At 34.4% G+C, this 27,663-nt stretch overlaps 2 protein-coding genes across 7 annotated transcripts; one reads left to right on the top strand and one right to left on the bottom strand.

The window, feature by feature from the left end:
* Window positions 1-18: 18 nt before the first annotated feature.
* On the bottom strand, window positions 19-18,195 carry ptdss1b (phosphatidylserine synthase 1b). Of its 4 annotated transcripts, none has more exons than XM_079590557.1 (13): window positions 17,760-18,195; window positions 16,641-16,732; window positions 16,361-16,405; window positions 16,149-16,273; window positions 11,811-11,969; window positions 10,727-10,878; window positions 9,019-9,160; window positions 7,670-7,782; window positions 5,955-6,020; window positions 3,663-3,762; window positions 2,485-2,553; window positions 2,226-2,292; window positions 19-1,458 (listed from the first exon to the last, which is right to left on the bottom strand). In XM_079590557.1, exons 1-13 carry the CDS (start codon window positions 17,948-17,950, stop codon window positions 1,361-1,363), a joined length of 1,419 nt encoding a protein of 472 aa, XP_079446683.1. In that variant the 5' UTR covers window positions 17,951-18,195; the 3' UTR covers window positions 19-1,360. The 4 variants fall into 4 exon arrangements, with proteins under 4 accessions (XP_079446683.1, XP_079446685.1, XP_079446686.1 ...); XM_079590559.1 differs by having other exon boundaries at window positions 16,149-16,214; window positions 17,760-17,897; XM_079590558.1 differs by having other exon boundaries at window positions 121-1,455; window positions 17,760-18,180.
* stmnd1 (stathmin domain containing 1) lies at window positions 17,783-27,663 on the top strand. Of its 3 annotated transcripts, none has more exons than XM_079590564.1 (5): window positions 17,783-17,939; window positions 22,119-22,254; window positions 23,748-23,881; window positions 24,471-24,602; window positions 26,448-27,663. In XM_079590564.1, the coding sequence occupies exons 1-5, from the start codon at window positions 17,937-17,939 to the stop codon at window positions 26,661-26,663; spliced, it is 621 nt and encodes a 206-aa protein (XP_079446690.1). In that variant the 5' UTR covers window positions 17,783-17,936; the 3' UTR covers window positions 26,664-27,663. The 3 variants fall into 3 exon arrangements, with proteins under 3 accessions (XP_079446690.1, XP_079446689.1, XP_079446688.1); XM_079590563.1 differs by lacking the exon at window positions 17,783-17,939 and adding an exon at window positions 20,417-20,555 and having other exon boundaries at window positions 22,134-22,254; window positions 26,448-26,785; XM_079590562.1 differs by lacking the exon at window positions 17,783-17,939 and adding an exon at window positions 20,417-20,555 and having other exon boundaries at window positions 26,448-26,785.

The following is a 27,663-nucleotide window of genomic DNA, read 5'->3' as shown; positions in this document are numbered from 1 at the left end:
TATTTTTATTTTTTATTTACAGTAAGGTAAGCAAGCCAGTATCAGCGCAAAATTAAATTAAATTAAAATTTTCCTCAAAACTGGGACCTCAAATAATATTTATACAATTATTAAGCAAATACACTTCAATTCTGTATTTTATTAGAAAATTTTACTCACCAAAACAGTATAAATGCATTAACAAAGTGAAAATAACTCTTCTTACTGTCCAACCATTCATATACATATATACACTGATAAAAAATACATTTTTCAAACAAAAATGCTCCATATGATCACATTAAAGGTTTGAAATCATCAGATATGAGAATATTGCTGTTGCAGATTTAAGTTTGACAAACGTGCAGTCTCTTTTAGTTTTGAGATATTTATTTATTTATTTTTTCAAGGAAATAATTTAACAGTTTGGGTATTGCTCACAATTTGGTCCATGAAAAATGTAATGTAAAAAAATAAAATAAGGCAAAAAAACAAACGTGATAGTAATATAATATAAGCATATTGTTACCATTTAGTAAAAAAAAAAAACATAACTTGTGAACAGCACAAAATCCCTGCAAAGTAGAAACCGGTTTCATTAAATGTGGGTTTTGCAAAATGCAAATATTAAAGTTACTTCAAAAATGTGCAATGCATAGTCATTTAAAGGCCTCTCAAAGAACACATTATGGTCTAAAATCATCCATGCATGACCGCACACTCACATAAGAACGATGATAATTAATCTATACCACAAAAGAAAATTATAAATGCATAGAAGAAGAAAAAACACTACAATAAACCACCTTTTCATGTTGCCAAAAAAGCTGAATCATATTATATTTAAATAAATAAACAGCTCTTAATGTAAATGCCTCTCCTTCTACACAGTTTTAATTTAAAAGAGCAAATTTAAGGCTGAAACATCTGTGCCGAGATCATACTGCATTAAAACAAGTGCATTCAAAAGGGTTTTCACCAAAGATATGATGAAATGTTGCATAAAGCTTCTCACCCGGATCAATGCACAGGTGTGTACGAGTCAAGAGACATTCACTGATGATTACAGGGAAAGTGCAGAAAAATGTGCAAACTTGAAGACAGGGTTTGGTCAGCATAACAATATTTGTAATAAGAACAGAAGTTGAATAACGCAAACAGTCACTGCTCACACACTTCACATATGAAGTCCACATCAGTGCCTTTAGAAAGTGTGTGTCATTTACACTAAACCTGGAGTGTGTCCTCGGTTTATCACCCTGCTAACCGCTGTCTGTCTGTGTGTGTGTGTGTGTGTGTGTGTGTGTGTGTGTGTGTGTGTGTGTGTGTGACTGTGTGTGTGTGTTCAGGTCCACTGAGAATCATCGGGCTCTGGCTGTCGTCACTTCTTGCCGCTTGATCCATTGATTGACTTGTTTTTTCCAGAACCTGCTTTTCTTCTCCTCGATGAACTGGAATTTCTACTTGAGCTTCTCTCTGCTAACGATAGTAATAAATTAATAAATAACAGATAGATAAATAATTAAAATAAATAATTAAAATATATACATTTTAAATCAATAAATCAATAACAAATAGATAAATAATAATAAATAAATAAATAAAAATAATAAATTCAATGAAAATAAACTAATAATCAATACAATTAATTAATTAAAATAAAATTAATTAAAAATATATAAAACAAAATAAATCAAGAAATATATAAATAATAATAAATGAAATAAAATAAATAACAAATGTAGAAATAGATAAATAATAATTAATTAAAATAAACAAATTAATTAATTATCTATAAAAATATATAAAACATAACAAATAAATAATAGATAAACAAAAGTAATAAATTAAATGAAAATAAACAAATAACTAATAAAATGATAAAATATATATAGCCTATATATTAATTTGAAAATAAAATAAATCAGATAAATAATAAATAAAATAAATAGATAAATAAAATTAATTAATAAATAACAAAAATAAACAAATACAAATAATAAAATTAAATAATAAAAAAAACTGATATATACAGTATATATATATTATATATATTATATATATATAGGGTCTTTTTGTTAATCTACCCGAGGCAAACTTTCTTTAAAAGCATAATTAGAAGGGAAATGCCAATTTTAAGTTTTAAAATTGCACCCCTGTGTGTGTGTGTGTGTGTGTATGTGTATATATATATATGCATGCATTTATGTATGCGCGTGTGTGTGTGTTATCAGATTGTATTTTACCTTTGTCAGTTTCAGGAACGTGGTCATACGGGTCAATGAAGCTGCTGTCATCATAATCTGTAATATTCTGTGAAGGTAAAGAGATTCATCAGTTTATCCACATTTGATATGCAGCACAAAACCCAGAGGGAGATGATCACTAATGCATCATTGTGGCTCTCTCTCTGTGCTGGGGCTTTCCTAATGCAAGATGTTGAAGAATCCACTGATTCATTGAGGACTTCAGTATCGCTCGGCATATCATGTTATGGTGTTTTACCTTCAGTGTCTTCCCATAATTCTGCTCGTGCCAGACCATCCCGTACAGACACAGAAGAGTAATGAAAGCCTGCCAGAGGTGTATGAGAGAAAGAACAACAAATAAATATTTCAGTTATAACAAATTAATACAAATTATATATTATCCGTTTTAAGTTTCTTTAAAAAATTAGTTTCTTAGTATTTAGTTCGTCACACTTGCACATGATCAAGTAATAAGCTTATTATTTCATTAGCAAAGGACCAAACAATGAAGAATTCAAAAAAAAAAAAAAAAAAAAAAAAAAATCTAAAAATTAAAAACAATTATTTTGCATATTCTGGGTTTTTGAATAACTCCGAGAATGACAGTTACTTTGTCATATTTTATGTTTTTCTTCAGGTTTTTACATCTCACAGTACACATAATGGTAGGTAGAAATAAGGATACAGATATGTACATTTTTCTGATAATACTGTACACATTTCTAACATTTTTTACTGTATAAATTGATCTTTAAACATGATTTTTAATGTGGCAACGGGAAGATTCATATTTAATAGTCCGTGGCTTCAAAAAGTTAAAAACCCCTGATCTTAAATCATTTAATTCAGATTTTGAATCTCAAATTTTCAGTGTGATCTCAGACACTGAAACTCGAAAAATTTGAATATCATTCAAAAGTTCATTTATTTCAGTAATTCAACTTTAAAAGGTGAAGCTAATATATTATATAGACTCATAACATGCAAAATTAGATATTTCAAGCCTTTATTTGTTATAATTTTGATGATTATGGCTTACAGCTTATGAAAACCCCTAATTCAAAATTAGAATATTGTGAAAAGGTTTTCATAATCTATAAGCCATAATCATCAAAATTATAAGAAATAAAGGCTTGAAATATCTCACTTTGCATGTAATGAGTCTATATAATATATTAGCTTCACCTTTTAAAGTTGAATTACTGAAATAAATGAACTTTTGCACCATATTCAAAATTTCAAAACATTCGGTGTGTAATGTATAAATATGCCGATGCAAAGTCACAGTATAAGAACGTATAGACAATATTTGTTAAGGATTTAATCTGCTAAGAAACACTGCTTTTTAAACAAATGTGCATTTTAAAAGATAATAATATAATAATCACTTTTTGTTATTGTATATATAAATAAATAATTATAAACAACACTCACCAAGCACAAAAGCCAAAGGACAACATAAAGACCCTGTGTTTTTGAGAACAAGTCATGTCCAAACTTGACACAAGCCAGCGCCTCCAGGAAAGCAATGGCCCTGTAATGAGGAACAGAATCACAGGCTCGTAAACAGACTTTAAAGCAGTAATACAGTGACCAGTGTCTTTGAAAATTAAGGCACAAAATGGCACGCCAACAACTAAATACAATAATATTACGATATTTTAAAGAATGTTTGAGCAAAACTGTTGAAAAGTCAATGGGGTCCAAACGCAGTGACTTTTATTGTGTGTAAAAAAAATAAAAATAAAAATAAATAAAAAAAACGCACAAAAGAAAGACAAACAAGTCATTCAAGTTTTAAACGACTTGCGGGTGAGTAAATGATGACAGAATTTTCATTTTTAGTTTGACAACTATTGTCTATTAAAAGTGGCCATTAGTGGTATTGTGTGTCTTACAGGTTTCACTGTAAAAAAAATATTTTCATGATTTGTTATCACAACTTTTTATCTTTTGTCAAATCAACTTCGATAACGTGTGAAGATAACATACTATTTTGAGTTTCTGTTTATTAAACCATTCTTCATCATTGTATTAACTCAAATGTTTAATTACAACAAACTCAAAATGAAACCAGTTAAACCAACTTTTATTTATTTTTTTACAGTGCAGAAAACTTTCAATAAGAATAAAAATACTTTGTGTTTAAGGCACAAATGCAAACCTCTATTTCCTTTTGCAGGATTTATAAACACAAGAGTGAGGTTTGTTAACTCCAGTCACCAGACAGGAATAATCTCAGATCTGGAGAAAATGCATCCATTGTTAAGAATCGAATGGGAAAAGAAAGATTGTCTGGTAAACAAGACGTAAATCAGCAGATTCTGATGAAACCAGCTGTGGTAAAGATGGAAGTGAATAGTTATTAAACCTAAACAGATGCTATGTATTACTAAATGTCTCAAAAGAATATAGAGAATAAAGAAAGAATATGGTCATAAAGAATATGGTGCAAAAGTTCATTTATTTCAGTAATTCAACTTAAAAGGTGAATCTAATATATTATATAGACTCATTACATGCAAAGTGAGATATTTCAAGCCTTTATTTGTTATAATTTTAAAAGCTTACAGCTTATGTTTTATGCATTCATTATGCCTTGTAATGCATTGTATGGTCTCGTAAATAATTGAAGACTTCTAAGTCAGTCTGACATTTTTCTTCTTTTTTTTCTTCTTTTTTTTTGCTTTTATCAGTGACATTTTTGAAAATAAGGCATTTCAATAACTGCCTGATAACCTTTTCATTGCCATTAAAGTGAAATTACTGAACCCAAACATGGGAGCCGGATAAAAAATGCTCATTTAAATGCCAGACAGATTTAGACGTTAACTTTTTTTGCGTCTTCAATTATAAATCATAGTTATAATACTTATCTATTCACTGAACACATCTTTAGAAAGTATAATGCATTAAAACACAGCTTGATTTCAGAAGCAACAAAGATTCTGTAAATATTATAATGCATTTTAAAATTGGTTCCATTTATTTTATGAAAAGATATACTGGTGAAACTCGAAAAAATTAATAACGTGCAAAAGTTAATTTAACTTCAACTTAAAGGTCAACTTAAAAGGTGAAACTAATATATTATATAGACTCATTACAGGCAAAGTGAGATATTTCAAGCCTTTATTTGTTATAATTTTGAGTGTACAGCTTATGAAAACCCTAAATTTAAAATGAGAATATTGTGAAAAGGTTTTCATAAGCTGTAAGCCATAATCATCAAAATTATAACAAATAAAGGCTTGAAATATCTCACTTTACATGTAATGAGTCTATATAATATATTAGTTTTACATTTTAAGTTGAATTACTGAAATAAATGAACTTTTGCACCATATTCTCATTTCTCAAGGTTCACATGTATACCAGTGTACCAGTTTAAATAAAAAAATCTGCTCCCAATTAAACCGACAGAATAATTATATGACACAGACTTCATATTTCACCCAAAAATGAAAACTCTGTCATGTCGATCCAAACCTGTCGAACTTTCCTTCGTCTGTTTAGTCCATTGAATGAAAGTCAATGGGGTCCAAATCAACATTACACCAACTGACTATTATTGCCAATGTAAAACATTCAGAATATGTTCCAGAGATATGGTTTGAAACAATAAATTATGACTTTAAGGAGGCAAAACATCCAAACTACTGTCTAAAAACAATAAATATTAAATTTCATTTTTAACACGCATTAGATAAATAAACATGCACTCACCCGAACACCCAACACTGTGTTCCCACTCGCTTGCACTGCGTGTCTGTTAGATATGCGTAGTATTGCCTAAATCCAAACGACAAGTCATACGAGTTATTAGAGACCTCTGGCATTGAACAGTACAATGGCTGGATGTATAAACACCTGCCAAACGTCACTATCCACAGAGATTATTATACATATGTAAGAATGGAAATCATCAATGGATCACGCTCCACAATAAATAAATAATAATCTCCATACATAAAATAACAGGCTTTCTCTCATGATCCTCAGTTCTTGTTCTCATGTCCCGCCTTTCCAGGAAAAGCTTTTAGGACAAATAATGATTCTGGTTTAATTTAGAGCACCAAGATTTATTGGGTAATCATTAAAGAGTAATAACTTCTTTTAATTAATCTGTTTGAGATCGAATTAACGCTAGATGTTTCGCTATATATTACAGTCATGGCATCTGAGGAATATTTCTCAGTTATTTTGCTTTATTTCCAAATGCTTATTTGACTGAAGATAAGGATTTATTGAGTACTCATGTCATGCAAACAAGAAACTTCTTCTAACCACAGCTCGAGATCTGTCGCTCAAACACACAAGCGATGATCTTTGCGAATGTTCGTTAGAATGATGATTTCGGGAAACACCGACTCGTTGAACTGCTGATAACGACGAAACCTGCGAACATAGTTGCTAACGATGCTTTCGGGAAACACCCCCGTTTACTTCCTGTCTCTATGAAGCCCCTTTCTTCTGAAAAGCACACTGTGCTCTGATTGGTCGGCTGGAGCAGTGTGTTGTGATTGGTCGAGCGCTTCGAGTGTGTTTGGGAAATGTCCCGCCCCTTACCATAACCACCAGTTTAACACACTACTAACTAACTCAACCAGGCCCCGCCCCTTTATTCTGCGCATTAATTATTATAATGAGGAATATTGTCCCGGAAGAAACTCAAGACTACAATGGAGGCGTTTCAGGAGTTCAGAAAAAAAACCTTTATTACTTTTTGGTGGAGTGAGAAGTGCCAGTACAGAGAAAGGATTGTTTCAAGGGATTACCGTATTTTCCGGACTATAAATTGCACTTTTTTTTCATAGTTTGGCTGGTCCTGCGACTTATCGTCAGGTGAGACTTATATATCAAAATGAATTCATGCTGACTGAGATGAACCAAGAGAAAACATTACCGTCTACAGCCGCGAGAGGGCGCTCTAGTTAGCGGAGTTGTTCAGAAGCGACACCGAGGAAGAACTCAATGGATTCAGTGTTGAGGAGTGAGATCGGGAGCTTGGTGAACTTGCTGACCGGTAACTTGTTGGACTCGCTGGCTAATGTTAATTTAGCCTATTCAGCCTCACAGGAATATGTACTTTATGCTATTGTGTCGCTGAATAACTGTTAATGTGTTACGCTAACACACCGGACACTATTCAGCTGTTGTTGTGTGTGCTGTTGTGGAGCTGAATAACTCGCCTTTCCAGATTAAATGTCTGTTCTTGGTCTTGAATTTCGTGAAATAAATTTCTAAATAAATGCGACTTATAGTCCAGTGCGACTTATAGTCCAGTGCGACTTATATATGTTTTTTCCTCTTCATGGCGCATTTTTTGACTTATACTCCGAGCACATCTTTTGGCGCATTTTTTGACTTATACTCCGGAGCGACTTATAGTCATGAAAATACGGTATACTGGAACACAGATGACGGTATTTGAACATTACCGCACTGTGGGGGCAGTGATGATCCCGATGAAGAGGATCCGGCACCAGCTGAGAGGATGAGACGCCTGGAACACGAAGATGTGCTTCAGGAAAAACGTGTTCAACTCTGTGAGCTGTCGGAGGGGAAAAGAAAGAGGACAAAAGTGAGCAAAACCCCAAAACTGCATAAATGCTTAATATGTACATACAGTGCTGTTTGTTTACATCCTTCTGGATGTATTGGGCAATTCAATATTTCCCTGCATTACACCGGGTCCGAACCAGACACAACGTGACCCCACGCCGCGATAATAGTTTCAATGTTAATCCGAGTTTTTGTCCTTCTATTTCTATTTCTATTTCTGTGACTGTGGCTGAAATGACAACATACAAAATATGGCAATGATAATCTCAGATACTGATTATGAGTTTATTTAATGTTAAAAGGGTTTAATGCGAGTATAATTTGCGTAACTTTTATAACTTTTTTTTTTATGCTTGCAGACATAACAGAGATGACAATCGTGGTATACAATTTTTGTAACAAATTACAAAAATGTCTGTACAAAATATAACAACAATATGTACAGTGTCATCTGAACATACAGAATAAAGGAAGAAGTTAGCAATGCATAACTAACTGAAACAAAGAGAAAAATAAAAATATATAAGAAATAGATGATAGAAAAAATAAAAAAAAGATTATGAGGGTAAGAAATTATTTTATACATAATTTAGTGTACACAAATTAAAGTCATTACAATTTAAAATAGGTTTAATTGCTTTCATATTTACTGAGGATGAAATAGTGATATAAAATAATAATAATATAAAAATTAAAAAAATAAATAATAATAATTGGTGTAGGCTAATAGGTGTACAATGAATCTATTATCATCCCTTAAATGTCACTCTTAATATATATATATATATATATATATATATATGAACTAAATTAATAACTAAATCAAAAATGAAACCTCACTGAACTTGGACTGTGACGCAATTTTTTTCTAGAAAAACTTTGTTGCACTATTTTCCTGTAATTTCTGTAAAGCTGCTTTGAAGAACTTTGTATTGTAAAAAGCGCTATATAAATAAATGTGACTTTATTATTCAATTTCTCATTAACATGTTTCTTATTAAAAGTACAAAAAATGTGCACAAAATAAATTGCAGTGTCAATAATCATAATGAAATCCTGATTATGATCAATACCAAATTTTTCCCACCATGATTCTATAATTTAAACGTTGAAAGTTTCCCACTGGTCGTTTATGTGTGACATACTGAACTTAAACGTAGCATAAACAGAAAAGTTTGATACTTTTTATGTTTTAGATCATGTGTATTGCTGAAGCGTGGCACACCTGCCATACTATCATGAAGAGGTAGATCCCAGCCACCCTCTGAAACGAGGACTTGGGGTCAAACCAGCGCACGTACGTCCAGCTGGCCGGAGTGAACTGCATGACGGCCCGTTTCAGCTTGCCTGTGGTGCTGTGTATATCCCTAAACACACACAAAACACATACAACACTGCTTTAGCATGATCACTTCAACACCCTGGATACAACACAGAGAGCTAATCTCTATCTCTGAGCACAATGCAATCATGGAGAGTATCAATGTGGGTGTGTGTGTAACTTAGCTTATGAAAACATTAACGTTTAAAATCAAGCTTTTAATGTTGTTTATGTGTCTATGTGATGTTTTTAATATGCTTTAAGACAATCCATGTGTAAATTCATAAGTCGACAGCATTGCTGAGTATTTTCTGCTTAAAACTGCAGTGAACCAAAGACAGTCTCAAAAACACGGTTTGAAATCGCTGGTGTTTCTGACGTCACACACTACCTTGTAACCAATCAGATCAACGATCAGATCAGCTGAGTGAGTGAGTGAGTGGAGGCGGGGCTTATTTGTATATTCATAGAACCGCGTATACTAAATGAGGCAAAGGGTGTCGAGTTACATGCAAGATTTTTTTTAAGGCATGAAGATTTTTTTTCAAGGAAAATTTTGTCATTTTGGTTATCAAAGATGAGTTTTAAAGGGGTCATGACATGAGAAACCAAATTTGCCTTGATCTTTTGGTATATAAGAGGTCTTTGTACCATTAAAACGTCCTGCAAGTTTCATAGCTTAAGACGTCCTCCCCATTATAAACGAATCATTTATTTAATCAAGCTCTAAATACAGCTCGTTCTGGATCCATGGTAAGAAGTGACGTCACGGTACGAAGTGACGTACCAGCGTTTGCATATGACCGCCTCCGGCAAAAGACAACTACGCTTAAAGCGCAAGGCAACTACGCTCATTTCGTATCATTGTCGCGCCCGCGCGCCGCGCGCCTCACAAGTGTTCAGTCGACGGACAGCGAGTGGGTCTGTGTACAGGGAAATTACGATGCCACAGATGTGCTGTTCCTGGCTGTGGACAAACAACATATTTGAATACGCTGCGAAAGATCCAGTCGTCAGGGGAAAATGGATGCACTTTATTTTTTGCGGACGTCTCAGTCACGGCAGTGTTAGTTTAAGCGTTTGTTCTGAAGGATGACTGTTTTGAGAACAAATCCCAAAATGATGCTGGCTTTGCCAGAAAACTGTTGCTCAAAGATAAGTCCGTGCCGACTATTCTGGGCTCAACAACGACGACGCAAACTGTAAGTAATGTATTTAAAACTTTAAACTACTTTTTAAATACGCTGAATCCGCAATGTTCTGGCTGGGGCCGTTAATAATTGATGCATAGGCACTGACGTTAGCCAATCATAACAGTGGGCGTTAACACTGAACTCTTAAAGGGGAAACACCCCCAAAACAGACTGTTTGACTCTGAGGATGAGAAACAGGGTGGGAAAAGGTCATAAATCACTACATTTTAAAAGTTTTTTGTAAAAAAAACTATAGTAATACTATAATTGCACCTAAGGGAACATAATAATAAAATAAAATAAACCATGTCATGACCCCTTTAAGGGATAAAATTATTGGCTACAGGGGGACTTTATAATATATATATATATATTACAAGTGTTGGTTTGGACACAGATTAATGGTAAAAAGAGCTTACATGATACTGGCCCAGTGGTAGGTACGCATCTCTAAAAAGTGACACACAGTCATGCCAAGACAAATGCCTCCTCCATTGCACAATATGATGTCAAGAATGACTTGATCCCACCAGCACTCTGCAAAGTTTGGCAGGAGGTGCATGAAGAACAACTGAATGAGGAGGAAAGATAGAGAAGAGAGAGACAGATAAAGCAACACTATAATAGTGCACCGTGCACGCGTTGATCTGATAGATTACAAGGTAGTTTGTCACGTCAGAAACACCAGCGATTTCAAACTGCGTTTTTGAGACTTTGTCTTTGGTTTTATAAAGTGCATTTTAAGGCAAAGAACTTCCTTTACAGTAATTCTTGCAGATTACTAAATTGGAGGAAGTTGCATACACTGTAAAAAAAATATTTTCATGATTTGTTATCACAACTTTTTATCTTTTGTCAAATCAACTTCGATAACTAATGTGTGAAGATAACATACTATTTTGAGTTTCTGTTTATTAAACCATTCTTCTTCATTGTATTAACTCAAATTTTTAATTACAACGAACTCAATTTTAAGGCAACAAGGTAACTTGCTTTTTTAAGTTAAACCAATAATTTTTTTTACAGTGTAATCAGTCCTTAATTTCAAAGGTATTCGATTGGGAAAGACACACACCTACTCATGGTGTCAAATCAAAAATCATATCCTAAAAAGCCTTTACAGATACGACTAAATAATATTCCACTTTTATTCAGCAAGCATGCATTAAATTAATTAGAAGTGTTATAATTAAATTAATTATATGCATGCATCATGGTTTCCACACAAATATATCAGCAGCACAACTGTTTTCAACACTGATAATAATTATAAATGTTTCTTGAGCATCAGATCATCATATTATCCTGATTTCTGAATGATCATGTGACACTGAAGACTGGAGTAATGATGCTGAAAATTGAGCTTTTGATCACAGGAATAAATTAAAGCTTACTATATATTCACATAGAAAACTGCTGTTTTACATTGGAATAATATTTCACAATATTACTGTATTTTTGAATCATATAAATGCAGACAGCTTAAAAGCATGAGTGCATTACCTCTGTGAGCTCCCATGTGATGCTGATGGTCCAGCAGAGACCGTAGCTGCGGATGAGCAGAGCTTTCATCGCCCAGCCCCAGAAATGACCAAAGGCAAAGATGTCAAAGTGACTCATGATGCGCTCCCACGTGATGTTGTGACAGTTTACCGCATACTCCTGTAAAACAAAAAAGGGATTAAAATAAATAAATAAGTCTCATGCATGTACAGTAAAGGTCCTTGCACACCCAGACTGAAATTCTCGCACGTTAAAAAAATCAATTTTATCTTATTTGTGTCAATCACGTTTACACAAGACCTCCGAAACTTTCATCCGTCATGAAAAAATTCGGATCGGGTTCGATTTTCTGTGTTTTTCACATCCGTAGCAAGCATTTTCAGAGGGGTTTTGATCATTCAGAGCCACCGAATCACGTATACGAATAAACGCATACTAAAATTTCCGACTCAGTGTGTGTGTGAAGTTTTAGCTCAAAATAACCAGCAGATATTTTTATATATCATGTTAAAATCGTCACTTTTTGAGGGTGAGAAAAAACTCACCGGTTTGTGTCTGTCCCTTTAAATGCAAATGAGCTGCTGCTCCCGGCACAGGGGGCGGAGCTTCAAGAGCTCACACACACGCAGAAGCAACAGGACATTTCTGAATGGTTAGTTGCTGAATTTATGAACCTTATGTGTAGTTATCTTCTAGTCATTGATTAGCATATTCTGTCTTGATAATCTATAAATAGTGTTACGGGGGCGGGGTTTATGCAAATTCTAGGGTTGGTGATGTCACTAACCCGGGAGGAATGTCGTGTAGTTCCTACCAGCCGTTTGTTGTAGTTCTTAAAAAGTGATTTCTTTAAAAGCAAATTTCTCCCTTTGCTTTGAACTTTGAGCGTTGTAACTTTGCAGATGTTGTTTATGATCAAACAGCAACATTACACACTAACTACAGTTAGAAAAGTCAAATCATAATCAAGTGCCAAGCTGTTTTTCTCTTGGTTAAAACTCTACATCAGTGGAGATCAGATACAGTGAGAGACAGAGAAGGACATGGAGTCTGTCGTCAATGGACAGAGATTGAAATAATCCTATTGGCTGAAAGTCCGCAGCCAGACTGTGGAAACCTCTTACAGAAAGCTTACAATAATTAATCATGATTCACTGGATTAGAAACACACACACACTTAATAAGGGAGGGTTTTAAACTACACAGCTCAGACATAATCTAAGTATGCCGTGACCACGATCGGCTATAGAAATGAATGCGATTGTCATGGAGCCATTGACAAAGATTATATTATGCAGGAAATCTCAGATTATATGACACTGAACTGGTTATTTTTGTGAACTGAAACTAAAACTATTAAAGACATTTCTGTTAATTTAAATAAAGCTGAAATACAATATAAACATTAGTTTAAAAAAAACGAATTAAAATGAGAAACGTTGCCTTGGCACTAAAATTGAAGCATTAACTGGAAATGAATAAAAACTAAAACAAATTGAAATTAAAACTGAAAGAAGAATAAATTAAACCTAAATTTAAACCTTTTTTAAAATAATAAAATGACAGCACATTTAATAATAAACTCATCAATGAAAACTAAAAATAATTCAGAAGATTAATAAAACCGTAATAAAACTAAAATAGCACTGCACTGAACACACTCATTTATTTTTTTTATTTTTTTTTTGATTTATTCATTAGAGCACAACAGTGGGTTCAGGAAGTAAAAACTCCTCCATTCATTTGCTGTGGGGAAATTGATTTTTAAGGATAACTTATAAATCTTTATTACATGGCTTGGTTAAATTGTATTCGGGGTTGTATTCGCTATACAATAGATTATCCCTTACTTAAGGTTGTTAAGGTTGTTAATGGTTTTACTTTCTGTTGAAACCATCAGCCCACACCATTTCAACTCAGTTTTTAAAATAATCGCATTTAACTATGGAATTTGTGGTGGAAAACTACATTTCCCATGATGCTGTGCAGAAAATTCCACCAATCAGAAAGTCGCAACAAGCAAAACATGCTAACATTTACATTTACATTTACATTTATTCATTTAGCTGACGCTTTTATCCAAAGCGACTTACAAATGAGAAACAATAGAAGCAATTAAACTAGCAGTAGGACAACAATATGTAAGTGCTATGACCCTTCACAGTACAATCCAACGCAATTTTTTTTTTTTTTTTTTTTTTTTTTTTTTTTGATAAGAAAGTGTTAGTAGTACTGGATTAAGTGCTCAAGTGCTGCCGAAAAAGATACGTCTTCAGCAGTTTCTTAAAGATGGCTACAGACTCAGCAGCTCTGGCTGAGCTAGGCAGATCATTCCACCAGCAGGGAACAGTCATGGTGAAGGTCCGAGAGAGAGATTTCGTGCCTCTTTGGGATGGCACCACCAGACGCCGCTCACTTGCAGAGCGCAAGTTTCTGGATGGCACATAAGTCTGTAGTAATGAGTTCAGGTACAAGGGAGCAGTGCCAGTGGTTGTTCTGTAGGCAAACGTCAGTGACTTGAATTTGATGCGAGCGGCAACCGGCAACCAGTGCAATTTCGTGAGGAGAGGAGTGACGTGTGCTCTCTTCGGCTCGTTGAAGACCACTCTAGCTGCAGCATTCTGAATCAGTTGCAGAGGTTTGACAGTGCAAGCTGGGAGACCAGCCAGGAGAGCATTACAATAGTCCAGTCTGGATAGAACAAGCGCCTGAACAAGAAGTTGTGTAGCATGCTCTGATAGGAAGGGCCTGATCCTTCTGATGTTGTACAAGGAAAATCTGCATGACCGGGCAGTGCTAGCAATGTGGTCTGTGAAATTCAATTGGTCATCAATTACAACTCCAAGGTTCCTGGCTGATCTTGATGGAGTTATGGATGAAGAGCCTAGCTGGATGGTGAAGTTGTGCTTAAGTGCTGGGTTAGCCGGGATTACAAGTAGCTCTGTCTTCGCAAGGTTTAGTTGAAGGTGGTGATCCTTCATCCAGCCAGAGATGTCTGTCAGGCAGGCTGAGATGCGAGCGGCTACCGTCGGATCATCAGGCTGGAATGAGAGGTAGAGTTGTGTGTCATCAGCGTAGCAGTGGTAGGAAAAGCCATGTTTCTGAATCACAGATCCTAGTGATGTCATGTAGATGGAGAAGAGAAGTGGTCCAAGCACTGAGCCCTGAGGCACACCAGTAGCTAGATGTAGGGTTTTAGACACCTCACCCCTCCACGACACCCTAAAGGACCTACCTGAGAGGTAAGACTTGAACCACTGGAGTGCAGTTCCCGAGATGCCCTTCCTCTTCAGGATTGACAGGAGGATCTGGTGGTTAACTGTGTCAAAGGCAGCAGACAGATCCAGCAGGATGAGAACTGAGGATTTGGAAGCGGCTCTTGCAAGTCTTAGTGCTTCGATTACTGAGAGCAGAGCAGTCTCAGTTGAGTGTCCGCTTTTGAAGCCAGACTGATTGTTGTCCAAGAGGTTGTTCTGCGTAAGAAAGGAGGAGATCTGGTTGAAAACGACTCGTTCAAGTGTCTTTGCGACAAATGGAAGGAGGGATACCGGTCTGTAGTTTTCTAGATGTGCTGGATTTAGAGTGGGTTTCTTAAGCAGTGGGGTTACCCGAGCCTGCTTGAATGCTGTGGGAAATGTGCCAGTGTGAAGAGATGCTAAGAGTTATTTAGCTCCGTCCACTCCCATGAAACACGTTTTTTTCTCGCTACGCTTTAAAAATATATATATATATACACACTGTATTTTGCAATACACATACTTATTTTAAATTAGTAGTTTTATATTTCTCCATTGTTTTTAAATCGATCACAAGGCTTTGTGGAATTGTAGTTCTTTCCCTCACTAAAATCGTTCAATCTTGTGACTTTGTATTTCTGTCTGATTTTCAAATACTTTTTTTGCTTCACATCAAAGTTTGCAATTTTGCTTGTAGCTGGTTGGTTTGGTTCATGGCTTATAATGCTTTAAAGAAGACTTTTTTTTAAAAAAAATAATCCCTATGGGGAAAATGATTAGAAAAAAACACTTTCGGGAACCAATGCAGCTGAAAAAGTGGACTCTATTTAACTTCCCTAGGCTAAACATTCAATAATTATGATTATGATATGAATCATCACAGCAAGAGTCTCTGTTTATCTTATGTAAATAGAGTTAGTAAAAGACTTTAATGAAAGCCAAGGATCCGGTGGAAAATAACGATGGACTAACGCATCGTAACAAGATAAAAGATGGTAGAAAACATAGTGAGAGAAGCTCAGGTGCTCTTTGTGAATGAATAATAGTTGCCCAGAGTTTTGTTATTGTTGACATAAAAACTTTTGGGATACCATAAGCTCACCATGATATCTGCTTCTCGTGTGGCGTAACGTAGATTGGGATCCAGCCAATACAACAGCGTCTTCACCTGATCCAGGTTCAGGAAGATGAGGAACACCAGGAAGAGGAAGTAAAGCACACTGAGACCTGACAGAAATAGCACCAATAAATCAAGACACTGAAGGGTTAAATCAACAGAGCTGCTGATAAGTGAACACAAAAGAAAAGACTCACCAAAAACCATGCGCCATATTGCAGGATGTGGTCTTGTGAAAGGACCTAAAAAACGAGGGAGAAGTAGCCATCAAATATGTTGTCCTATCTGTATATGATTTACTATTTTGATACCGGTAAATGCTTGTGCTTTCATTGAGAAGCTTAGATATTCAGCTTTAAATATGTGTTTGTGTTCCATGGAAAAAAAAGAGAAAGAGGGTTTTAAAAGATTGAGTGAAATGAAAGCACTCAGTTAAACAGTGTCTTATTTGTTAAAGCAAACGGAGAGTGACCGTACCGTTGGGGAATGTAAGAATACTGATAACAAGAAAGAAAGAGACGACCAGCAGGAGACCCACACGCAGGTTTTTATCAGGATAACCATCATCCCTGTCACAATAAAAACATGAGGTGTAGATAACATCAGAGACATGATGATGGCGTCACCTTTCACAATGTCACCAGGCTTACTGGCGTGGCAAATGAATGGAGAATAACATAGACCAGTGCTATTGTAGAATCACTGAGATACTAGTGGTTCATTTTTGTTTTGGTGAAAGAAATACATAAATGAAGAAGAAAGCCAAAATATTAAATGTCATGGATGTATATTTACGGAGTAATTCATAGTTTTGTAGAGGAGGGTCAAAATAACCATTTTCTCCTGAGATTTGGAGCCACATTACAGGGGGGTAAAAATGACTAAAGAAAGATGTAAGCATCATTATTTTATTTTTACACAGAGATTGGTGGGTATATTTGTTAAATCTGTTGACTTTATCAATCTTTGTTGCGTTATACGCCAACGGTGAGAGTTAAAAAATGGGAAAAATGCACTTCTTGTGTTTTTTTGCCCCAAGTTTGCATGCCTGTAACTCAAGACATATTAAAGATATCCTAATATCCTTTTAGATTCTGGTTCTTAACTAACTTTTCTTTTGGTATGTCCATTTTAAAGGCCCTATATGGTTCAACCCCAGAGATATGGAGATCGTAACGCGGCTCCATGAGTCAATTGTACAAATCTTGGCTTCAAACCTCATGTGAAAATTGTAATTTTGACCCCCCTCTCCAAAATAGTGGATTACTCAGTAAATGTCCAGCCATAACATTTAATATTTTGGCTTTCATCACTACTAATATATGTCTTTCTTCAGAATTTTTTTTTGTTAAATTTAGAAATTTGGTTGATTTTACATAATATTTGATTAAAAATACCCTTAGGTTTTGAGTCAACACTGTTACTTAAGTCGCATAAATAAACTAATATTTTTGTAATTTTGAAGTATTTGGGCTACTAACTGAGCTCTGGCAACATTGTAACAAACATCATGACACAATTTAAACCTTTTGTTCTGAAATGACTTGGACTCGTGAGATGCTGTCAGTCACGTGACAGGTGTGTTAGTTTACTCACCTCGTAAACGCAAAGTACATTATGCTGACGACGGTGAACGTCAGTAAAGTAATGGTGTGCGGTTTGTAGAAGAAGTCCAGGGTGATATCCTCCACTTGTTGCTCGTTTATCATCCGAAAGTGAAGTGTATAATTCGCGTCATCTTTACTAAGCATCCTGGACCCCTGACTGGGCGCCATGGTGAGTCTCATCCAAACCGAGTCTCACAACAGTTTAATCTCTGACCGAAGTTCACACACAAGTTGAGTGTGTGTGTCGAGTCGCTCTCACCGCCCTGTTTCATTGGCTGGGTGAAGGCATGAGGCTATAAGAGCTTCTCTCATTTGCAGGGCTTTATTTAGGCGGGGTTGTTCAGGGTTTGTGGACTGGAGGAAAGATGAGCGACACTACCATCTTCTGGCGTGAACGCGCGCGCGCGAGAAAAGCGGATCTGCTCGGGTTTATGATGAGGAAGTTCAGAAGAAGTTCACGTTCTGATTCAATCCAGTCAATCAGTTTAATCTAATCTGAATCTAAAACCAAATCTGATTTTGTCTTATCAAATCACTTTAAAAAATGCTGGGTTGTTTTAACACAGGTCTGGGTCACAAACACAAAAGTAGGGTTTACATTTAAAAAAAAAAAATTAAACAATGTGTCAAATATGGACAAATACAACAGTAGGGTTTATATTTTTAATTCAAAAATTTAAAAAATGTGTCAAATATGGACAACACAGCCATTGGGTTTAAATGTTTTATTTAAAAATTGAAATAATGTGTCAAATATGGACAAACACAGCCGTATGGTTTAACATTTTTATTTAAAAAATTGAAATTATATGTCAAATATGGGGAAAAAACTATCTTTGGGTTTAAGAATTGTATTTAAAAAAAAAAAAATGTGTCAAATATGGACAAACACAACCAGTTGGTTAAAAAAAAAATATTTACAAATGTAAACAACCCAGCATTTAGTGAATTTAGTTTAGGACTCAAGAAGCTGTATTGGCACATTTATAATCTATATATGTGCCATTAAAAAGTGCATTTTTAATTTATATTTATTTATATATGTTATTAATTATATTTTGCATTACATTATTATATTTATTAAATGTAATGTATTTATATGTATTTATGAAGGCATCTTTTAATACAGTGCATTTAATGCACATTTGTCTTTGACAGTACTGTTTATAATAACTAAATGGGGCTATGTTATGTGTGTGTGTGTGTGTGTGTGTGTGTGTGTGTGTGTGTGTGTGTGTGTGTGTGTGTGTGTGTGTGTGTGTGTGTGTGTGTGTGTGTGTGTGTGTGTGTGTGTGTGTGTGTGTGTTTGTTTGTTTAAAATCTAGATATTATTCACTAAATACATTAAATTTTATTGCATCCTTGTAGTGCTGCATGGCAATAAGTCTGATTAGTCAACCAACAAAACTATAGCAAACCTATAATTGTGCCGCTTGGTGGGCCAAAGGATATCGTTGCATTTGTGTGACATAATCTGTCAAATGCAGCAATAAAAAGGAAATTTGAACACATGTGAGCTGCATGTCCACTGGGAGGGATTATTGTGGTCTATTAATGTGGTAATATTACATCTAATTGGTTCCCAGGCTGCCAAGGGATCCACAGTAAATTGACCATAACTGATTAAGCTTTGTAAACAAATATTCTGGAAACATTTAGCCATACAGAAGCCATCAGTTTTGCTGCGTTTGCCTTATATAGACATATTTTTATTGTTTCACATTTGTCCCATCATGCCCCCTCTTTTAAAAATGAAGGTTCCAAACCATTTAAGTGCATATGAACATTCTAAACATCTACAGATTTTCCACTATAAAGAACATTTTATGGAATGCAAAAGTGCAATGAATGTTAAAGGTTCCCATAATTCCCAATAAAGAACCTTTATTTTTAATAGTTTAAATCTTATAATATGAAATCGCAGCATCATAATATTTTTTTACAGCTATGCGAACATCTAAAAAAAGAATGAAATAAACCATTTAAATACTTGTTTCAATGTTTTTGTGTGAAAATCATTTATACGTTTTGACAAACTTTCAAAATATTGTTTTAGTAAGTTACAAGTTTGACCACACATATTTAATATAGTCAACAGTGACCACATCTAATCATGAAGATATATGAAAATAAATGTATAACGAGCCCCTAACAGAAGAATGATTAGTTTATTATAGCAATATTAAATAAATAAATACATCCCTACATTAATAATGCAAACTATTGAAAGATTCCATTTAAAAATATGACGGTCCAATAAGATTCTAAAAATCAAATAAGATTCTACAAGACAAACTAAAATTCCAAAAGTACTTTTGACAAGGGATCATAACAGTGTTGCCAATAGTAAAGTTTTAATTTATCTCCTTTTTTTTACATACCAAAATAGTAAGAAAACACTGTCTTGTTCAGATATTTAAAATTCTAATGAAATAAACTAGTGACTAATTAACTCTCCATGACACGTTTGTTCTAATAATCAATTACCAGTATAAACCCGTGTTTTATTTGTGACGAACAGAGCCAAGGCAACATCACAGGTGACGTGACCTCTGGAACGGGGTCAGATTTATTGTAGCAACGCACCGTAGCAACGCAGAGAGTCCGTGACGACGATACTCGCGCGCTCGTGGATCATGTGTTGGAATGTTTAAGAACTTTACGCGTATTCGAATAGAATTCGCACCGAGAGCGCGCGCAATCCCGAGAGATTAACATGGGATGCGGGAGCTCCAAAATCACGGTGGTTGAACCCGTTAAACCGAGCAGTCTCAACGGAAATGAGGTAGGCTTTAAAATGATTTCATTAATTCATAATGAAGGGAATATGAGTGAGTCGACAGTGGTTATATATATATGTTTAAAGATAAAGAGCTATGTTTTTCCCCACAACTTTGATTTTGGGTATATTTAATATTGTCTTTATTAGATTAATAATTAAAGACGATGAAAACCAACCAATAAACTTAGCTACTGTGTCTTAAAGGGATAGTTCACCCAAAAATGTAAATTCTGCCGCCCTCAAGTTGTTCCAAACCTGTATGAATTTATTTGTTCTGCTGAACACAACGGACGATATTTTGAAGAATGTTTGGACCAAATATGGACAAACACAACCGTTGGGTTTAACATTTTAATTAAAAAAATCAAACAATGTGTCAAATATGGACAAACACAACCGTTGGGTTTAACTTTTTAATAAAAAAATTGAAACAATGTGTCAAATATGGACAAACAACCGTTGGGTTTAAAAAAAAGTATAAAAAAATTGAAACAATGTGTCAAGTATAGACAAACACAACCGTTGGGTTTAAACATTTTAATAAAAAAATTGAAACAATGTGTCAAATATGGACAAACAACCGTTGGGTTTAAAACATTTTATTCAAAAAATGTAAACAATGTGTCAAATATGGACAAACAACCGTTGGGTTTAAACATTTTAATAAAAAAATTGAAACAATGTGTCAAATATGGACAAACAACCGTTGGGTTTAAACATTTTAATAAAAAAATTGAAACAATGTGTCAAATATGGACAAACAACCGTTGGGTTTAAAACATTTTATTCAAAAAATGTAAACAATGTGTCAAATATGGACAAACACAACCGTTGGGTTTAACATTTTAATAAAATAATAAAAAAAATGTGTCAAATATGGACAAACACAACCTTTGGGTTTAAAAAAAAGTATAAAAAAATTGAAACAATGTAAAATATGGACAAACACAACCGTTGGGTTTAAAAAAAGTATTAAACAATTGAAACTATGTGTCAAATATGGACAAACAACCGTTGGGTTTAAAATTTTAATTCAAAAATTGAAACAATGTGTCATATATGGACAAACACAACCGTTGGGTTTAAACATGTTGTTACAAAATTGAAACAATGTATCTAATATGTTTGTAACCAACCAGTTGTGGGGCTCAAATTAACTTCCATAATAAGATATCGTGGAAGAAATGGTGCCCAACAACTATTTGGTTACAAACATTCTTCAAAATATCTTATTTTGCGTTCAGCAGAAGAAAGAAACTCATACAGGTTTGGAACAACATAAGGGAGAGTAAATAGTGACAGAATAAAACATTTTAGGTGAACTATCGCTTTAAGATCTAGTTTGACCAACTATTAGCAAGACAAGAGGTAATCAGTCTTTATTTTTATTTTTATTTTTTATTAAAATTAGACCAATCTACCTTTTTATGTAACCGACTTTAAAAAGTTAGGACCAATCTTGGAGAAGATATTTAGATGACTAACTTTTAAGAGCAGTTTATGCAAACAACCACACTGTTTTGTTATTTGCAAACTGATATCTGACTTTGCTGTTATTATATATAGTTTGCTGTGGCTCAGGGAGGATCCCGCGGTGAATCCGCCGTGTCTAAGATGACCACAGACAGCGGGGTCAGTCTGGATGCGGGAGAGCCAGCCGCTCTCCCCGGATCTGTTCCTGGACTCCTTCCACCGCTACGAGGTTAGGAAACATCTCAACTTATGATATTTCACAATTTAACCAAAAACTGTTGGCCAACTACATACACTACTAGTCAAAAGTTTTTGATCAGTACGTTTTTAATGTTTTTAAAAGAAGTCTCTTCTGCTCACCAAGGCTGCATTTATTTGATAAAAAACACACAAAAAAATGTAATATTGTTAAATATTATGACAATTTTAAATAGCTGTTTTCTACGTGAAAATATAGTAAAGTGTAATTTATTCCTGTGATCAAAGCTGAATTTATCATCATTAATCCAGTCTTCAGTGTCACATGATCCTTCAGAAATCAGTATAATATGATGATTTGATGCTCAAAAAACATTAATTATTATTATCATCAATGTTGAAAACAGTTGTGTTCAGGTGTTATTTGAAATATAATCTTTTGTAACATTATAAATGTCTTTACTGTAACTTTTGATCAATTTAATTCATCCTTGATGAATAAAAGTATTGATTTCTTTTATTTCTTTCCCCCCAAAAAATAATATAGAAATTTTTACTGACCCGAAACTTTGAACGGTAGTGTTTACTGTTACAAAAGCTTTAAATTTCAGATTATTGCTGTTCTTTTTAACTTTATATTCATCAAAGAATCCTGAAATAAAATGTAAATAACTGTTTTCAACATTGATAATAATCATAAATGTGTATTGAGCATCAGATCATCATATTATAGTGATTTCTGAAGGATCATGTGACACTGAAGACTGGAGTAATGATGATAAATTCAGCTTTGATCACAGGAATAAATTACACTTTACTATATATTCACATAGAAAACTGATGAGTTACATTATAATAATATTTCATAATTTTACTGTTTTTTTGTTTGTTTTTGTTTTTCGATCAAATAAATGCAGCCCTGGTGAGCAGACTTCTTTTAAAAACATTTAAAATCTTACCGATCCAAAACTTTTGACTGGTAGTGAAGGAAAGCTGATTAATAGCACTGTGTTTTACATGCAACCACCTTGAAAAATATGGAGGAAAGGCGAAATCTAATGTGTGACCCTGGACCACAAAACCCGTCACATGGACCAATTTTTTTAAATTGAGATATACACATAATCTGGAAGCTGAATAAATAATCTTTCCATTGATGTGTGGTTTGTTAGGATTGGACAATATTTGGTCGAGACACAACTATTGAAAATCTGGAATCTGAGGCAAAAAAATGTAAACATTGAGAAAATCTCCTTTAAAGTTGTGCATTTATGTTCACGATTGTGCTGCATTCACTCACAAAAATACATGTTTTATATATTTACGGCAGGAAATGTACAAAATATCTTCATGGAACATGATCTTAATATACTAATGATTTTTGGCATATAAGAAAAATCAATAATTTTGACCCATACAATGTATAGTTGCTATTGCCACAGATATACCCGTGTCTCCAGACTGGGTTTGTGATCCTGGGTCACATATTTATTTTGTGTGTGTGTGTGTGTGTGTGAAATGTAGCCCAGAGTCCTGGACTGGCCCAGCGCAGCGAAGACCGACCCGAGTCCAGTGCGATCCTGGAGCAGCTGCTAATCCAGGGAATCATTCCCGCGCAACCGAAGCTGGGCGGCCGCGGAGAGGCGTACAACATCACGGTGAGGGATTTACAGATTTTTTTTTTTATTTGATCGAATTTGCAAAGCTTTGAATAGATGATGTAGTTGTTGTTGAGATACGCATGCATAATTATGTAATGTATGACTATTTATATACTGCAAATATTTTTCTATGGGATAAAGTCAGATTCCAGTATATTACATTGATTACGGTAATACGTTTGTAGTGATGAAGGGTTGAGCCTGAAAACACTTTTTTTGCACTTTATTTGTGGAATATTTATTTATAAAATCTTTTCAGCTTTTTGGCCAATTTTCGTGTGTGGATAATTTTTTCTGATTTTTAAGGGATTTAAAGTTTAAATATTAAAATATTAAACATCATTCTCCTATTAACATCAACACTCTCAAGTCCATAAAAATAGTATGAATAGTTGTGAGAGTTTGTGTGTGTGTGTGTGTGTGTGTTTGTCCGTGTGTTTGTGAGAGTGAGAGTGAGTGTGTGTGTGTGTGTGTGTGTGTATGTGTGTGTGCGTGCGTGCGTGCGTGCGTGCGTGCGTGCGTGTGTATATGCATGATAATTTCTGTTGCGCTGGGACAAACATGTGTAATGTGTAATGTGTGTTAGATGGATGAGGCTGGGAAGCCGAGGAGCAAACCGCCGGCTCGACTCGAGTCTCTGAAAACCCTCAAAGAGCAAGAAGTGACGAGGAAGGAAGACATCGAGATGAAGATGAGACAAGTGGAGGAGCGGAGAAAGGTGAAGCACAACTAAATGACATTCACTATTCACTTCCTTTTATGCATGTAAACTCACTCAGCCAATGTCCAGTGCTGTGTCTGATCCTGATGTGATGTCCAGCCTATAGGAAAATTGACATCTTCACCCTTTATTCAAGCATATTGCGTAGTTGTGCCTGGAGTCAGTTGTTTGATAGTAATGCAATGAATCATGCCAAATTGTGCAACATAATTTTTGTCCAGGCTGTCATACACAGTCATTATGAACACAAGAGAAAACCAATGATATATTAATAACTGTATAAGCTGTAGTTTGCATTTTTTTGCCAAATAATTTTTTCCCGATAAATACTTTAACCAAGTTTAGTGTTTGTTTTTCCTTCATATTTAAAATATGTATATATACATATATATATATACATATACAGTATATATATATATATACTGTACATTTTGCTCATATTTTGACAGTTTAACTGCACTATAGGGTCATTAAAAACAAAAATCCCCTCCGGACAGCACTTTTTGCCAGTACTCTATGTCCGTGGATAAAATATCTGTTTTTATACTTTTATTATGTCTTTCTATTTAATACATTTCTTATTTAATTATACAATAAGGTTTTTTTAAAGGATATTTATGGATAATTTTTCTTTCTTCCAGTATTTCTTGTTTTTTCACCATTTTATTTTTATTTTGCCTTATTAAGACCCACCACCAAAAAATAAATAAATAGATAAATATTTTTACGTCATTATTTTTACATCTCCCAAATGAAAATTAACTTGTTCTCACATATTTATGTCATGCACATTAAGGTTATACATACACCCTTTCATGCAATTTCAAGGGAGGAATATGAAAAAAAATCAACTAAAATATATATTTCTTTTTATTATATATTCTGTCATTTCAGAGGTGCCCATAAATTATCAAAAAGTCTTTTGTTCTTAATTTCATATGTTCAGAATGTGCTTTGGAAACTAACTCTGATTATTATTTTGTTATTGCTTTAAGCGCTGCAATTCTCAATATTCGAGAGAGAGAGTTTTAAACACTTTATGAAAAAAAGTTATTTCATAGAAAAAAATAACAAACAGAAAAAAAAGAAAAGAAAGAAAACACACTACATGACTTTAACTACCTCAATTCACGTATAAAAAAACATCTCGTCATTAAGTACAGAACACATACCAACATCACAACACCATTCAATCTGAGAGACATTGATTGCATTCATCATCTTGAAATAATTGAAATCAACAAGAATTCTTGATTTGAACATATTCTTAAAAACTGATACAATGTGTTGTCTATTTCTCTGTTCCATTTCATTTCTTCTGGAAATAGAAATCGCTAATTTGGCTTGACCAACAATAAAGTTCATTAATTGACACTTATATTTCTGTAGTCTGCTACACTTAAAGCCAAGTAAAACATTGCTTTATAAAAAAAAATCCCTAATAAAGAAAATAAAAATTCTAAGAGAGAGAGAGAGGATGCAGCAAACATAAGTTTATTTAAGCAAACACAATGAAATTAAATCCAAGCAGAGAGAAAGTAATCCAGACACAGGCAAGGAAAGTTAAACAAAACTGAAAACACGCACACACGTAACATCCAGACAAGGAACAGAGGGAACACTGGGCAGAAACCAGGAACAGGTGTGGGTAATGAGTTGCTATGGTAACCGTGTAAACAAACAAGTGTAACTATGAGAACAAGGCAAACACAGGAACAATGGGAACAGAAATGCATATCAAAATAAAAGAGTACATGAACACCAGACAGGGGAAAATGAGATCTTGCACCTTTGTTATATTTGATTTCTTAAAGATGTGTTAAAGAAACAATGTGTTTTTAGGAGAGAGAGGAGGACCTGAAACGCAGGATGAGGATTAAATCGGCCCGACCGCGTGCCGCTGCCCATGTGACCTCTGACCTCGATCCCACTGAACCGCTTCCGGTCCCGGCCAGAACCGAACATCCCGAGTCCGCGGACCCGAGACCTCCTGCTTCCCCGGAGCTGGAGAACGACTCCAGCTTCCAGCAGCTCGACGGCACAGACCAGGTGTTCTAGGGATGATCACTCTTACGTTGCACACGCACTTTCTACATGTCTTAAATTATTTTAAAAAGTTTAATTTCATCACAGGGTTTGGCTCAGATCACATTCTGACCTTGGGTTTCACATTATTATATAAAGAAATGGAAATATGTGCCTAATTACTAGTATAACCGCAGACTAATGTGAATAATCGGGTATGATGTGTAATATATGTATGAGTGAGTTGCCAATGAGATATTTCCTTTTTAATTTAATTTAATTTTAAATCTTAAGAATATTATTCTTGTAGTATTTACAACTATATACTGTAGTTCAGGGTTGGTAAGATATGTCTTCTGCTCACCAAGGCTGCATTTATTTAGCCAAAAATACAGTAAAAAACTGTTAAATATTATTACAATGTAAATCATCTGTTTTCTATGTGAATATATAATGAAGTATAATTTATTCCTGTGATCAAAGCTGAATTTTCAGCATCTTCAGTGTCACATGATCCTTCAGAAATCAGCATAATATGATGATTTGATGATCAAGAAACATACAGTTCATATTTTTGTGAGTAAATACTTCTTTTCATGATTCTTTGATGAATAGAAAGTTCAGAAGAACAGCATTTATTTAAAATAACAACAAAAAATTAACATTATAAATGTATTTACTGCCACTTTTGAATAATTTAATGCATCCTTGTTGAATGAAAGTATTCATTTCTTTAAAAAGAAAACTCTTACTGACCCCAAAAGTTTTATGTACAGTTTATCAAAACTATTTTTATATGCAGTCAGATATTAGAATAATCTGCTATAATCAAAATATACACTCAGTTGTAATTGTACACCTGCACTGAAGGGAAGAGGGCGTCCACAAGGTGGCGCTAGCCGGCTTCTTTAGTCAGTGAAGCGGGGAACAGAGGAATCTGAGACTCTCTGATGATCCTGAGTGTTAGTTTATCTCTCTCTGTAATTACTGTTGTGTAACTGCAATTAGCTAATTATATAAAACTAGATACCTT

The sequence above is a fragment of the Phoxinus phoxinus genome (assembly GCF_949152265.1).
Source record: "Phoxinus phoxinus genome assembly, chromosome: 19".
In the NCBI taxonomy this organism is placed as follows: domain Eukaryota; kingdom Metazoa; phylum Chordata; class Actinopteri; order Cypriniformes; family Leuciscidae; genus Phoxinus; species Phoxinus phoxinus.
Note: the sequence above shows the minus strand (reverse complement) of the source record. Positions and strands in the feature narration are given on the sequence as shown.

Bases quoted from the DNA above. Each gene is read 5' to 3' on its own strand.
- stmnd1 (XM_079590562.1), top strand. From the start codon at position 20,487: ATGGGATGCGGGAGCTCCAAAATCACGGTGGTTGAACCCGTTAAACCG. The intron at 20,556-22,118 runs GTAGGCTTTAAA...TATTATATATAG, and splicing joins GCAGTCTCAACGGAAATGAG to TTTGCTGTGGCTCAGGGAGG. The intron at 22,255-23,747 runs GTTAGGAAACAT...TGTGAAATGTAG, and splicing joins ACTCCTTCCACCGCTACGAG to CCCAGAGTCCTGGACTGGCC.
- ptdss1b (XM_079590557.1), bottom strand. From the start codon at position 17,950: ATGAGACTCACCATGGCGCCCAGTCAGGGGTCCAGGATGCTTAGTAAA. The intron at 16,274-16,360 runs GTGAGTCTTTTC...TATTTCTGTCAG, and splicing joins AATATGGCGCATGGTTTTTG to GTCTCAGTGTGCTTTACTTC. The intron at 3,763-5,954 runs GTGAGTGCATGT...TCCTCATTACAG, and splicing joins ACACAGTGTTGGGTGTTCGG to GGCCATTGCTTTCCTGGAGG.